This window comes from Dendropsophus ebraccatus, chromosome 6 (assembly GCF_027789765.1).
Source record: "Dendropsophus ebraccatus isolate aDenEbr1 chromosome 6, aDenEbr1.pat, whole genome shotgun sequence".
In the NCBI taxonomy this organism is placed as follows: Eukaryota; Metazoa; Chordata; class Amphibia; order Anura; family Hylidae; genus Dendropsophus; species Dendropsophus ebraccatus.
In genome coordinates, this window is record NC_091459.1 from 55,230,688 (window position 1) to 55,247,298 (window position 16,611).

The 16,611-nt window shown below is 45.1% G+C and overlaps 1 protein-coding gene across 1 annotated transcript; it reads right to left on the reverse strand.

The window, feature by feature from the left end:
* Positions 1-5,864: 5,864 nt before the first annotated feature.
* PERP (p53 apoptosis effector related to PMP22) lies at positions 5,865-15,457 on the reverse strand. The gene is made up of 3 exons (XM_069975012.1): positions 15,109-15,457; positions 8,828-8,965; positions 5,865-8,250 (listed from the first exon to the last, which is right to left on the reverse strand). Exons 1-3 carry the CDS (start codon positions 15,299-15,301, stop codon positions 8,033-8,035), a joined length of 549 nt encoding a protein of 182 aa, XP_069831113.1. The 5' UTR covers positions 15,302-15,457; the 3' UTR covers positions 5,865-8,032.
* Positions 15,458-16,611: the final 1,154 nt, after the last annotated feature.

The following is a 16,611-nucleotide window of genomic DNA, read 5'->3' on the forward strand; positions in this document are numbered from 1 at the left end:
ACACAGAAAGGATCTGTTCACACAATGTTGAAATTGAGTGGATGGCCGTCATATAACAGTAAAGAACTGCCATTATTTCACTAAAACAGCCTTTGTTTTAAAATAACAGCAAATATTTGCCATTAAATGGCGGCCATCCACTCAATTTCAACATTGTGTGAACAGAGCCTTTCTGTGTTTTCAATCCACTCCTGGTTTTGGTTGCAATATGAGGACCACAATACTGATTGAAATATACGTAGTGTGAACCCAGCCTTAAACTTGTTGTGCTTGAGGAGGTGCTTGGAGAAGTAGCGTAGAGGAGAGGTAGTTGTAGTGGTGCTTAGAGAGTTGAGAGAAGAGGAAAAGAGTATGTTGAGGAAGTCCCAACCCAATGTAGCAATGTACTCTGCCGAAAATTTGAAAAAGTACTTGTATAGTGAGAAGTTTACTTTTACCTGTGTATAGACTATGTCTAACCGCCTTGTGCCCTACAGTGTCAAGTGACCTGTCCTAATACAGTGATACAAGCCCCAGCCGTGGATATCTGGGTGAAGCTAAGTTCCCAGGGGTGTCCAAGTTACCTGCACTCGGAGATAGGATACATAGACCTTACTTTGGTAGCTTTGTCCTATTCAGGCTAGTTCCTTTTGTGCTTAGGATACTTTACTTTTTAGACTCTTCTTCCTTTAAGTGCTTAGCACTGCATAGTATAGTATAGTAGAAGGGCTAATTGTCTCTAGCTGCATCTGTACACACTCGTGTCTTAGACTCAACTAACTTTGGTCCTGGACAAGGGTCCTGGCATAAGCCAGACCCTGGCTTGGCTACAGCAGGGACACTTGCTCTGTATCTCTCCCACGAGAATCTGGATAAGACTGCAACTGCATTTCCTCCACCAAGTAACAACTTCCTACAGGGGCTAAGTAATAATCTACCTTGTGAGTGGTGGGGATGAGTGTGTGCAAAAGAAAGAAGGAAAGGGATAGGTTGAAAGCAAAGAGAACCTCCAATTGGTTACTAAGAGCACATGTTAGACAATAAAACATTAACCCATTAGGACCTTCAGCTGTACATATATAGAAATACAAAATACTGACATCTAGTGGCAAAACTTCAAAGTACCCTTCATCACCACTTAACCTGGAGAAAGAAGCTTTTATGATAGGTGCATAATAGAAGAAAAGAACACCAGTGGTGGGACACCACACCTTTTCTTCTTTACAAATCAAGTAACACCTCTCAAGAAGGTGAAGACCCAGTTAAATGAGGTAGTCTAAAGAATACAATCCCTTCTCCCCTGCTAGAAGCTCCAAATTACATCAAGGGTAGGGCAGGGTCAAGTTCAAGTTCCTCTGATGCATCCAAGATGGCACTAATCCAAGCAGTGTGCCTTACGTTTAGAGTTGCCACGGTTACTACAGGTGCACACAGTGATCTGACCCTTTAATGGCTGGAAATGCGCTTTACTGCAGAGGTCATTAAAGAGACTCTGTCAGTAGGTTTATGCTGTCCTATCTTAGGGTAGCATAAAGTAGTGACAGAGCACAGAGAGCAGACACCAGTGGAATACTTCGGCTTAGGCCCTTTGTTTTACTGAGCATCAACCCTTGACTTAATAGATTGTCCTGACTGTTTAGAAGGATCCCAGGCGTAGGCAAGGCTGACCCCATGTTACCCCACCTTTGGACTATGTGCAGAGTCTCTTGAAAGTTTCTAACTGACAAACTGTGTCTCTGTTTTTCTCCAACACCACTACTGACTAAAGACCCTCCCACTAGGAACTAGCTAGCTTATAGGGGCAACCGAGTCTAACCTCCTATTGGTGGGGAAAGTGCTAAATAAAGGAGAAGGAAAAAGTGTAAGGGTAGCTTCACACGTACCGGATTCGCAGCGTATTTGACGCAATTTTCATTCCACTTTGAGTATGTAACCCGTCCCCTTTAACCTCCTGACGTCCGCAACATACATTACCCGCTCGGCGCCGTGGCTGCATGTGAGCCTCCCGGCTCTCGTAGGTGCTGCTCAGCCAATCAGTGCACGGCAGGACCAATGGGAACCGGAAGCCTCATGTGCAGCCGCGGTGCCGGGCAGGTAATGTACGCTGTGGACTGCGGGCTGTGGGGGGGTTAAAGGGGCCGGGTACATACTCGCATAGGCATGTAACCCTATTGAACTTCACTGTACCAGGATTCGCAGCGGATTTCGCTGCAAACTCACCAGATGAATTTACCATAATAGGAGGAAAGTGTGTGAAGAACCTGCATTAGTGATTGGTCAGAACAGTGAACAGAACAAACAGCAGTTAACCCTAGAGTTTCCTTCAGCTGTGCACAACAGACAAACAGGGGAGTCAGACACCAAGTGGAAAAGGCAGAAAGGCACCCATCATCCCAGAGTAACCTTCATACAGGTGGTATAATAGACAAGCGGCACAACTGTACTGGGACACAAGATTGTGACCAAGCAAGCATCTTATAGATAGGGCAGACTAAGAACATCAAATATAAAGCTAAGAGATGCCATGAACCAGCTCACACCTCCTGAATTTTTGGACCACCAAAGAGGGACCCATATTTTCTCTACCCTACACACACACTGCACACAAGCTGCACATGTCCTACAATGACTCTGTAACTGTCAGTGACTGCACTACATATGGTGCCTGTGGTTGTAACGTTGATGCTACCACAACTAAACATGACCACTTTGCAGAACCTTGTGCTGTTAGCGCTGCCCTTACATGAGATAGTGGAACCTTGGATGTAGCCCTAGGGAGTATTGTAAAACCTAGAGCCATAGGCCTCCCTGGTGGGTAGAGTGCCCAACTGCCATGAAGCCCCGCCTAGATGACACTGTCCATATAGAAGAGGGGGCCCAATTGTCGTGGAGCCTAGGCGCCACTGTCCACCGATAATATGAAGTTATTTTCGAGCAGAAAGAAGACACAGACAAGTGTTATACAGGTACACTCTACACATAGCAGCACTCTACACATAGAAAAAGGGGGTGACCGTATGACTTTAAATGCAGAGTCTGTATTGGTGCAGCTAGAACATATTTCCTAGGAAGGCACTTACAGCGCTTCATATCCACTGATCAGCGTCTAGAGCAAAGGGAGGGACATATAAAGGTGCACAAGCAATGAAGTCATTATAATAACCCCAGCCAGATTCCAAGCCTTTGCGTTCATGCAGAATGAATAATTACTTGTCATTTACAGGCCTCAGGTAGGAGGTGTGACTAATGGAAGGAGTCCTGAAGTGCTCAGCTTCTGTCTCAGTTTATTGCCGTGATGAAAGCTCAGTAACCTCGCCCTCACATACAGTCATGTGCAGAAACTTCTCACAGTATCTACTATACTAATGCTTAACCTCTTCATCATATGGAAACCCTGTGGCTGAGCACCTAGCTGAAAAAGTTTATTTTGTTCCTGATATTTAGAAAGGTGATCAGTGTTGAGTTTATTTGGTTTGGGTAGGCTTGACTACTGGCTTTGCATTCTGTGCATTGCCTGCCTTGTCCCTAGTTCCCCATGTATTCTGCCTGCCCTGAGTTTAGCTTTTTATAAATATGACTGCACAGCCTCTTGTCTCCTGTTGCTAACAGACTATTCCAGAAACACAACCTGGAGATTATCTCCAGTCCACAGTTAATTTATTAGACTTTGTTTTTAGGTTTAGCCTTATGCCTGTCTGTTAAAGAGAAACAAACATTTAAAATCAACTGGTGTTAAAAAATTATACAAGTTTGTAACTTTTATTTAAAAATCTCCAGTCTTCCAGTACTTATCAGCTGCTGTATATCCTGCAGGAAGTGATGTATTCTTTCCAGTGGGACACAGTGATCTCTGCTGCCACCACTGTCCATGTCAGGAACTGCCCAGATGATAGCAAATCCCTATAGAAAACCTCTCCTGTTCTGGGCAGTTCCTGAGGTGGCAACAGAGAGCACTGTGTCAGACTGAAAAGCATACATCACTGCATGCAGGACATACAGCAGCTGATAAGTACTGGAAGACTGGAAATTTTTTAATAGAAATACCTTACCAATCTGAATAACTGTTCCTGATACCTGTTGATTTGAACCTTTAAAGAAACATTTACATTATTTTTTGTGGGTCTGAAAAGTGCTTTTAGTAGTGCAAATAAAAAGTAAAACTTTGGAAAATGAAACAAACGTGTTGTGCCTGTATGTTTCAGTATACATCAACTTTTTTGACAGGTTGCTTATGCATTCACTGGACAGACAGGGCAAACGTCAATTTATCCTAAAATACAGCTGTTTTGCATGTAGGATCGTGCTTCTACGTCTGTAGAAGCACGATCCTTTGTGCAAAACAGCTGAACAATCACCAGGGCTCTGGCGTTCCCGTTCACTGCTGCACACAATATGGATGTTTTAATGAAGATGTAATAAAGGATTTTATTGAGTGCCTTCAACATACTTTTTACATTATATTAGACAAATCTAACCTGCTGATAGCTCCCTAGTAGGCACGAGTCGATGAGGAGGAAGGTATTTCATCCTTGTCACCGTTCCCGTGCGGTAAGCCGTTAGGAACCCTGGGGGCTACCTGGCCCACCCTCTGCATTGAAGATAATTGGGGGTGATGGGCAGGGCTACAGCCCGCAGATGTCCTGCCCCTTCTAATGGTTATCAATGGAGGGTACCAACTGCCCATCCCCAGTGCTTACTGGGCACAGGATTTCATAATAAACAGCGCAGGAACAGCACCAAAGATGAAGGTAACAGTCATAACCTTCATCCTCAGCGCCCTGTGCCCACTAGGGAGCCTGGTAAGTGGTAACAATGGAAAAAGATAATTGGTATGGTCCTTGGCATGTCACTGTCATTTCAAAAAACTTTTGACATGTAAAAATTTTGATCAGTCCAGGTCTGAGTGTTCAGACCCATGGCAATTGTAAAAGTGTGCTGGGAGAAGACTATGCTTAGCGCAGACTGTTCCCCCTCTGTGCCACGTGATGAGTCAGGCTTATAATGCAAGTCTATCGAGCCTGATTCTTTTCGGTCACACAGAGCAGGGAACGGACTACGCAGTAGTGTGGTCCTCTCCCCACTCACTCTAACAATTAAAGGGAACTTGTGACCATGAAAATACTACCTAAGCTATCGGTATCATGTTATAGAGCGGATTGATATATTTTACATACCCCGGCTGAATTGTTTGCTTTCTTGTTCTTTTTTTTTAGAATATGAATAACAAACAAAATTTTGTCAGCTGTTCCTGCTCTATAACATGATGGCGATAGATAGCATTGTATTGGTGACAGGTTCCCTTTAAGAGGAAGCAAAATCCCCATTACTTAAAAGCATGCTCGTCCTGGTGCCATCAATAGTATAGAGCGAGCTCAGGACTCCACCGTCTCCATATAGGGAGCCACCAATACCCGGCATTGATCGATTCTCTATGCTGACTATTTAACAAATTAAGTGCTGTTCTCAAAACTGACAGTGGCATTTAAATGGCCCGGATGCACATCATTGGAGTCGAATCCGTTGGCTCCATTTTTATCGCCCTGAACTGAAGAACACTGATAACATGTAAGAAATAAAAAATCTACCTTTGCTGAATTGCAGTTTTTTTTTTTTCATCATTGCAGTATACCTTATGGTAAAAGACATAGGCTGTATCCATGTTTTGCAGGACTCGCTAGGGCTACATCCAACTTCCTCTGCCACCGGTAATCAAACGCTGAACGCCGGGATGTACCAGAGCATACTTGAGTTTGGCTCCTCTCTATTAGCACAGGATGGGGGAGGCAAGTTACTGATGGTTTGTTATTTTTAATGGCTTAGTGCACTTTCAATTTTTTTTCTTATGATGAAAACCCAATAACTAAATTAGCACAATAAGAAGCTGATCAGTTTTGTATTTTTACTTTATTAAAAAGGCAAGCCAGAAAAATAGATTATGGAAACACAGTGTCACATACAAACAATGTGGGACTTTTCATACTTTGAAAACTTTTGTATGCTGTATAATACTATGTACTGTAAAGGGATATAATGGGGACGCTGAAAGGAATAATAAAGTAACTCTTTGTGCAAGCCTAATGCCAATAGGACTTTGTGTGCAGTGGGTAAGTAGACTGAAGCCAAACAGCTGTATTATACAGCTCAGACCCTGACTGATCATTAGAATGAGCGGGGAGAGGGTCACACTGCGGCGTGATCCTCTCCCTACTCTGTGCCCATGTGACAAGACGTTGCCCATAGACTTCCATTATGTGGTCATCTCCCATGTGACACAGCTGAGAGGAATGCCCTGAGTGTGGACTCCTCTCAACTTGTTCTCCCAATTGATTGCGGTCTGTTCACTCAGGACCCATAACATTTGAAATATCAATTTTTTTTTTTAAGATTCGGGATGGCCAAATTTTAAGATTACAATTTACTTAAAATTTTAAGGCATATTTTTAATTTTGAAGCACCATCCCTCGATCTAGTGGCTAGTTTATAAACTGTGCTTCAATATGGTCTACGGAAAGAACAAAGCGAAAAAAATTAGACAGAGGGAGGATTTACAATGTAAAAAGTACCAGAAATCTGGCTACAAAAAAACGGCAGTATAAGCCTATTGGCAAATTTACTGAGATTTATGCGCCATGATAGATGCTATGACTGTGATGTGACATAATGATCTAAAGTGAGCCAATGAAGAGACGGCACAAGGGACAAAAACATCTGGCATGTGTAGCCCAATGGGCCAAAATCATCATGTACCACTGTGATAAACATGAGCCCACTCTTTGAATACGGTCCGTTCCCAGATGTGCTACTGACCTGTGTCAGTACAGTACCACTGATATTTAAACCAATTCTGAGCTCCCGGCATCCAAATGACATCTGATGCAACGAACTCCGAACACTTTTGCACACCGTCGTTATATACAGACCGCACATAGCGTGTAAATAAGGCCCTAAGCTATCTGAATGTAACCGTGTAACTGCTGTGATAATAAATCTGCCCCAATGTCTCACAGGAACGAAGCATGAACAGAATACTACAATAAACCTTTTGGAAACAATGTGAGGAAACAAATGCATAGTTTAGTTTGACAGACAGCTTCCTAATATGCCTATTACCTACTTCATATATTCACACTACAGGAAGGCTAGGTTAATGCTTCATGAACCTTAATCCCTTCTACCCTTAAAAGCAAACAGTACAAATACAAACAAACAAAAAAAAAAAACACTTTTCAGTACAGTTTTTTTTTATCTTCAGTAATAAAAGAGTATTTAAAGTGACATTACACAATAAAATTGTAGTACTGGTGTATTCTAGGTGAACAGGCTGATAAGGGTCCAGCATGCTCAAGATCGATCATTCAGCATTTGATTACCGGTAACTGAAGGAGTTGGATGCAGCCCTAGGGAGTCCAGGAAAACATGGATACAGCCTTCAGCTGTATCCACTAATACTCCCTAGGGCTGCATCCAACTTCTCCAGCCACTGGCAATCAAATGGCGAGCGATCAGACCCGACCATGCTCCAGTTGCACTCATCTCTAGTAAGGACTTGTCACTTCTGGATGAATATAAGCTTTACTACCCGGCTTGCTTTTCCATCTTTCCGCTGGAGAAGAGCTCCACAGACTAGCAATGTAGCTCATCTCATGCAACAGGACAGAAGTTTTTCTTCATGATTGGACACTTTAAAGAAATTCTGATGTATCTGTGATCTGAAACAAATGCTACATTCAACCCCTTGGAGTAATAAAGTGGTGATCTCTATATGCCCTTACTATAGCACCCAGAGAAGGTCATAACAGATATTCAATTGGCAAAAGATGCTGACACAAGCAGCAGTGCTGATGTAAGCCAAGTATCAGCAGGGACAATAAAATATTCCAATTAAGTACAAATATTAATTGTAGAAAAAATATATCTAGTTGCACCAGTTGCATTTTTTGTCTGGTTACATGTACAAATGGAATTTAAAAATCCAATAGATGGGGATAGCTCAAACATGACAGTCTCTTTATAAAGGTTAAGAAATAAAAAAAAAAAAGATGCAGTCTTTAATTTAGGACGATGTATAAAAGTATTTGGTCTTGACATTTCCCAGTAGTTCATCCTCAAAATTGGGAAGACAGCAGAAGAAGACTCCACAGCCGAACATGATGATGGTGCTGCCCCAGCCAAAGCCATAGGTCCAGCTGTACAGGTAGCTCTCCGCACTCAATGCAACATCAGACGTGTATCTCACCGGGTAGATGACCAGGGCACAAATCTGCAGGGCAACTGGAAAAGATTACAGAGATGTTAATCTGGCTCCAAATCCTTCTTTGTATACTGTGCCATGTAAAAGAAGAACTGCTTACAGGGGCTAATCCTGCTGCATGCCCACAAGACTTGATTCTCTGCAGTGCAGTGTACAGACTGGTAGTCATTATGTATCTCTCACACTGTCTGATACAAGTCTCAGAGACACACAAATGGCAGTGAATTCCGGACTACAACAAACAGCTGTAGATTGCAGAGAGTCAGAGACAGTTTCAAGGCCATAAAGCAGAACTGAAATGGTGCATAAATTTAAGAAAAACAAACAAAACACTTTGCAGCATGGGTAAGCATGCCATATTGCCAATGGGCGCACATGCACATACGTCCAGTGGGTGGTCCTAAAAATTGATCGAAAGCTATGCCTGTACACAACCAGGAACACAGTCAATCGCTGACTAGGACCACCCACAGAGCTCCTAAAAGGGGTTATCCAAAGATTAAACATTATGCCCTTTCCACAGACGTTTTTTTTTTCATTCCACAAATCATAAAATTCAATTCCATGTATGTATAGGCTAAAAGTGTTCATCCTTACCAGCCAAAAAGAGAAGAGCCCCAATAACTCTAAGCAGGTTGATGCGTGGTACACACAGTCCAACAAAGGAGAGGATGAAGCAGAAGATGAGAATGATGATGCCGATGATCATCAGTGCAGCAGTCGCTCTGCCCCAGGCTGGAATAGAAGGATACACAGAATATTAGATCGAACAACAAGACTTTGGCTTTCTCCTGTATCACTACAGCAAGTGAGTTTGGCCTGCTGGGAATTGTAGTATATAGCAGTACACGCCAAACTGATGGAACAGAAAGCAGATGGACATTTCAGCAAGCATAATGTGGAGTGTGAGAGGGCTCCATAGCGTGAATTTTTGGCGCTTACATCCCTATATGTAATGGGAAGTTGTAAATCCCTTATTTTTTATTTTATGATGCCTTGGATAACCCCATTAACCTGTTTAACTTACAGAGGATTACCAAGACTATAGGGACTGTTTGTTTTTCGAAATATATATATATTCATTAGTAATTTCCTATCATGTAGCTGCTATTCAGATGATGATGCTGATGATCATGAGTGCTATTCAAAAATGGAGAAGATCAATCCAATTTATTGTATCATCCGGAAAAAAGTAGACCTTTTTTTTGGATGATGCAATAATTGGACTTTGTTTTTCACCATTTGCCATATGGATGTCGTCCATGTTTCTATTTTTATGGATGAAGTGACGACTTGGGAGACGCCACAAGGACTTGCATCCCCAGTGCTGCTGGATACTGTTATGTGTGAGAAGATAAATCAGTCACATGGACATTTTTAGCTCTTTCAATGTTAGAGATAATAGTAGACTGGAAAAGAGTTGTTGGACGACACACAGGTTGCAGATACAGGGGAGAATATACATTAAAAACTATACATTATTATAAAATAAAGTTATATTACAAATTAATATAACTTTATTAGAGCAATGTATTAGAAAAGAACTACCTAACGTATGGGTTTATAGACTTGGTACACAGGTTTCTACAAGACATAGATGAAACTTTCACACTGCACCTAGCCCTCCAGCAAACTAGGTCCGCACCCAGCGTGTATGGTGGGGCTGGAGCAGTGCGTGTGTGGGTGGTTAAACATGATCCTAAGCGGCTATGTGAATCATCTGGTTATTGTGCTGACACAGATATTATATACAGTGCAAACTACGGGAACACAGCGCGGCCATACACAAGCTGTGTACATTAATAGAATTTACTGTACAATATACACAAAAGCACAATATAGGAAAAAACAGATTATTCCCCAATTTTATTTAGCCTCTAAATATATATCTATTGTCTAAACATAAGATCAATGTAAGCTCCCCTTATCTGGTAAGTATATAGTGACAAGCGTGTCCTGGATAGGAACATACCGACACGCAGGGCCGTATTTACCACTAGGCACCCGTGGTCCGGTGCCTAGGGCAGCACCTTGCAGGGGGGCAGCACCAGGGGGACAGAAAAAACTAATTTTTTTGTTTTTATTTTTTTAGTTTCCCTCCTCCCATTCAGACTTGCCAGTAAATCTGGTGTCTTTTCCAGGGGGGTGGGGGCTATGGTGGTATTGGCCAGGTCTGGTATCGCCAATAGGTGCGTGAAGATGGGGCGTCTTCAGGTTTAGTGCCTAGGGCAGCAACAGCTGTTAATACAGCCCTGCCAACACGGACAGACGCCATGCAGACAGTCACCTTGATTGATTTTAAAATCAGAGACCTGATCAGCAGCCAGTCCTACTGTCACCTAAGTGAGGGGCTACATCAGGGTTAATGTGAAAGTCCACCATACTACACACAGCATCCCACCACGTGTGTTAGGCACCGAGCAGAGAGAAGTAAGTGATTTTTAAGTAGAATCATTCACAAATTTGTCTAACTTTCTGGCACCAGTTGATTAGAAATTTTTTTCCCCACTGAAGTACTCCTTTTAACAGGGGCAGAGTCCCATATGGAGAACTGCTGTGGAACCCCCTTGCAGAATGACTGTAGAGGTGATCGTACATGTACCTGTCTCTTTTCATGTAATTTGAACAATCTCTAGTGGATATGCAAACGTCTAAAGGTCCTATTACATAAAGCAATTATGCCCTGTGTAATAGGGGCTTTAGATGGAGAAAATCTTTAACCATCATTGTATAACCAGTAGCACAATACAGCACAGAGCACTGTGAGGGACATCCGGGGGTCTCTAACCGCACTGCTATTCACCTTTATGCTCCCAACAACAGACCTAGCCACATTGCTCCGAGAGAGAAGATTTCACCAAGGACACAAGAAAGCTTCATCTATCTGGAATGTCAGAAATGTAACAAGGCTGTGACCTGGAGCGGGCCGGAGGGAGTGGTGGACCAGCATGAACTCCCTGACCACAAGTCAATAGGATGGACGACCCCTCTAAGAAAACTCAAACATATGAAAATCTGGAGGATGAATAAAATTAGATGTTTAACAGCATAAAAAGCTGGAATAAGCCAGTGTGCTGTAAACTAATGGCATTCAGCGTCAGTCTCCAGTACAAACATAGCATGTATGGTAAGGGGTCCCACAAGACGCTGAATATGCAGAAATAACACATTACAAGCTAAACCTGCCCCTTCTCTCCTGCAGACCCCCACTAGTCACTGTGCACACCGGGGGATGTATTTTTGCAGCTGTGTCCGCAGTAAAATAGCTCAGCTGCCTATTTTTGGTGTTAGCCTAAAATTAAAAAACAAACAAACCAAAAAAAAAAACACCCTTTAAGTATACCTATATGTGTACAGTACGTGTTCCCCCAGGTTTCAGATATAACTATTATGTGGTGTATTTGTAGACTGAACTTTTTCCCCTATTTTTCTCATAGGGTATGTCCACATACACTGCAGATTTAGTATACCTTTTTTTGGGTCCATTTACACAGAAAGATTATCTGCCAAAGATTTGAAGCCAAAAAAAGGAATGAATTTGAAAAGAGGAGAAATCTCAGTCTTTCCTTTATGACATTTTACTCTGTTTATGGTCTGTTTCTGGCTTTGGCTTCAAATCTTTATCTTTCTGTGTAAATGGAGCCTTCCCTATAGTGAGTTCTGCTCTATTTCATCCAGTAAAAACAAACCATAAACATAACACTACAAACATGGTTTATAAATATCCTAACAACCGAGCAGATGAGTCTCAGTCTCCCGTCCTCTAGTAAGTGATGTGACAGGTGACGCGGCCGTGTGTTGTTACAGGCGCACAAGGGATCTGATGGAATTCAGACACTCACCCAAGGAATAAAGGCTCTGCCATCAGTCACAGGAAGCACGCTTCATCCTATAATAGTGTCATGCGTATGTCAGTGTACCCATACAATAAATATAGGTCTGTTTTCAATGGGAGTCCAGGTGATCTATGGCAACACCAAAATACATTTGGTCAGAAGGGCACAACTTTGGCCTTCCATTATGGGGACCTATGGTTAGATTCAGGGTATGTGTCAGGATCTTTCCAGATGAAATAAGCCAAAGGAGCTGATGTAGCCTTTATTAGACACATTACTAGAGCCCTATTCACACTAGAGGCACCAATGGTGTCTGTTGGGGTATATACAACAGTATAGGAAACACAGCAGACTGTACTGCTGCCATGATAAAAGAATAGAGTTCCATGGGGTGTGGGACATTCCTGTATGGCAGCCGTCACAGGTCATGTGTGTATAATATATATATATATATATATATATATATACACACACACACACATACATACATACACACAAATATATACACACACACAGACACAGAGCCCCAAAAGCTGCATTACTGAGCAGCTCTAATAGTAACATGATTTCTGGGGGTCCAAATCGCCAAGAACACAATCCACCTCCTGCCTGCAGTGATGAGTGACAGTCTGAACATGTGGGAAGAGTGTTATAGAAGGTCGTCACACAATTGAAGGGATATACTCCTCATAACCTGACAGCTAGGATATGTCATCACCTTTTATATATAAAGGGGTGCAACCTCTGGGATCCCCACAAGTTTTGAAAATAAAAGGCTACATCAGTGCTAAGATTCTAGAAGTCCAGAGATGCCCCCTGCCATCTGGCTGGGCATAGTAGTGCACCTCGACACCTTTTAAATACAGTTACCTGAACAGCCAGGAAAAAAAAAAATCACTGATGTAGCCCCCTCATTCTCACAATTGGTGCAGGTCCCAGAGGTCAGACCCCACTTCATATAAAGTGATAGCATATTCTACAGACACCATTGCCCTATGCAATATTTATATATATATATATATATATATATATATTAAGCACCACTTGCATTGTGTGGACATAGATACCCTAAGGCTACCTGCCCCCTAAACCCCCATACACACGCACACTCAGCCGATCATGTATATTTAAAGGACAACCTTAGCAGCAGCAGCGTCTCCTGTGACTATATGATATAATGCAGCATGAGATGGTCGTCTTATATATACAGTACCTAATGTATACAGAGGCACGTACAGCACCCACTATGACTCATACCACCCTCCTAATGAAGGTGCCCCTGTGTATAATATTAGGGGGCTACACCCAAGGTGCCCCTGTAGACAGTATTAGGGGGCTACACCCAAGGTGCCCCTGTAGACAGTATTAGGGGGCTACACCCAAGGTGCCCCTGTAGACAGTATTAGGGGGCTACACCCAAGGTGCCCCTGTAGACAGTATTAGGGGGCTACACCCAAGGTGCCCCTGTAGACAGTATTAGGGGGCTACACCCAAGGTGCCCCTGTAGACAGTATTAGGGGGCTACACCCAAGGTGCCCCTGTAGACAGTATTAGGGGGCTACACCCAAGGTGCCCCTGTAGACAGTATTAGGGGGCTACACCCAAGGTGCCCCTGTAGACAGTATTAGGCGGCTACACCCAAGGTGCCCCTGTAGACAGTATTAGGCAGCTACACAGAAGGTGCCCCTGTATATAGTATAGTATCTCCACCTTTGTCTCGCTAGTCCTTATTTATAGTCTGCTAACATGGTAACACCAGAGACAATTGATCTTTGCTCTCAGAAAGTCCCACCCTAAAGAATGTAAACCTGAGCCAGCACGTCTTCTGCAGGCCTACTGAGAGAGACCAGAGCTACAGGGCAAACTCAGCTCTGCTACACCTCTATTACCTCCCTGGGAGCACAACAAGTTAATAGTTACTAGCCAGCTCTGGAGAACTATAAGCGACCACTGACAGGCTGTGTGTACAGTCATGGAAGGCCGGGTGTCCCCCCCCATACACCAGCAGTCATTGAAGGCCAGGTGTCCCCCCCATACACCGCACAGTCATGGAAGGCCGGGTGTCCCCCCCATACACCGCACAGTCATGGAAGGCCGGGTGTCCCCCCCATACACCGGCAGTCATTGAAGGCCAGGTGTCCTCCATACACCCGCAGTCATTGAAGGCCGGGTGTCCCCCCCATACACCGCACAGTCATGGAAGGCCGGGTGTCCCTCCATACACCGCACAGTCATGGAAGGCCGGGTGTCCCTCCATACACCGCACAGTCATGGAAGGCCAGGTGTCCCCCCCCCCCATACACCACACAGTCATGGAAGGCCAGGTGTCCCCCCCCCCCCATACACCACACAGTCATGGAAGGCCAGGTGTCCCCCCCCCCCATACACCACACAGTCATGGAAGGCCAGGTGTCCCCCCCCCCCCCCCCATACACCACACAGTCATGGAAGGCCAGGTGTCCCCCCCCCCCATACACCACACAGTCATGGAAGGCCAGGTGTCCCCCCCCCCCATACACCACACAGTCATGGAAGGCCAGGTGTCCCCCCCCCCATACACCGCACAGTCATGGAAGGCCGGGTGTCCCCCCCCCCCATACACCCACAGTCATGGAAGGCCGGGTGTCCCCCCCATACACGCACAGTCATGGAAGGCCGGGTGTCCCCCCCATACACCCACAGTCATGGAAGGCCAGGTGTCCCCCCCATACACCGCACAGTCATGGAAGGCCGGGTGTCCCTCCATACACCGCACAGTCATGGAAGGCCAGGTGTCCCCCCCATACACCCACAGTCATGGAAGGCCGGGTGTCCCCCCCATACACCCACAGTCATGGAAGGCCGGGTGTCCCCCCCATACACCCACAGTCATGGAAGGCCAGGTGTCCCTCCATACACCGCACAGTCATGGAAGGCCAGGTGTCCCCCCCCATACACCCACAGTCACGTGAGCACTCGGTAAGGCCAGGTGTCCCCCCCCCCATACACCCACAGTCACGTGAGCACTCGGTAAGGCCAGGTGTCCCCTCACACCGCACTCACCATAGTCCATGAGGGACGAGCAGGTGTTGGCGTTGGTCTTGCACGTCTCCCATAGAGAAGCATACTCCCGGCCGGACTCGGTCTCCACCCAGCCCCTGCCGGCCAGCGCGATGATATCGAAGATGATGGCGCAGAGCAGGAGAAGGGGCAGGATCCACTTGCACCTGGGGTAGGCGATGCCGCACTTGAACATGTTGCCGGTGTCGGGGCTGAGATGTAGCAGTGCCGGGTTTGTTGCTCCGTGTAGTCGTCCTCGTCACAACTGAGCGCTCGGGACGGGCAGCGCCGCTTAGAAGAGCGAGAGCCGCACCTTGCTGGCGGCCGGTGACTCACAGGACTCTGTACAGACCTGTTGTGTCAGGGGCGGAGCCGCAGCCGGGGGCGGGGCCACTGCTGGCTGTGACTAGCGCTGGTAAACAATCCGGGGCTCAGGTTACACCACTCCTTCTCCGGACTGGGAGAACTGGGGAGAAGTAGAAGGAGACCAGTGAGTGCAGTGGGAGCGATGGCACAAGTGCTACTAGAATGCTCAGGCCTCATTCACACAGCAGCTTCTGGGCCCTCAGGGTCAGGGAGACATTAGTTTTTGTGGATCTGCAAATATGGATAGAGGGGTAACTCAGTGGATCGACTTTGTAACCCATTAATTCCTATGGTGCGATTCACATATTCTATTTTTTAAGATCTGCAATATAAAAAACAGGACTGGTTGTAATGTGGGCCGCAATGTTGGCACGGACACTCCAGTAGAAGCCTACATTCACACGTCAGTATTCTTCATCCGTTTTCACTGACCAGGAAACACAGAATCCATTACAACCAGGACCCATTCTGGGGTCTTTCACTCAAGTTTGCCTCAGGCGGCCCCACCTGTCCGCCGGCCCCAGCAGCTGATGTCTCCCGGCAGCGCACACTCCCGTCATCCTCCGGGCACAGGCAGCGGGGTACAGAGAGACTGCCTGTGCCGGAAGTGTCCTGCAGCCTACCTGTAACACCACACAGCCTGCTGTATTCTATACCTGTAATACCGCACAGCAAGCTGTATTCTCTACCTGTAACACCACAGAGCACACTGTATTCTCTACCTGTAACATCACACAGCACACTGTATTCTCTACCTGTAACACCACACAGCACACTGTATTCTCTACCTGTAACACCACACAGCACGCTGTATTCTCTACCTGTAACACCACACAGCACGCTGTATTCTCTACCTGTAACACCACACAGCACGCTGTATTCTCTACCTGTAACACTACACAGCACACTGTATTCTCTACCTGTAACACCACACAGCACACTGTATTCTCTACCTGTAACACCACACAGCACGCTGTATTCTCTACCTGTAACACCACACAGCACACTGTAGACAGTATTAGGCAGCTACACAGAAGGTGCCCCTGTATATAGTATAGTATCTCCACCTTTGTCTCGCTAGTCCTTATTTATAGTCTGCTAACATGGTAACACCAGAGACAATTGATCTTTGCTCTCAGA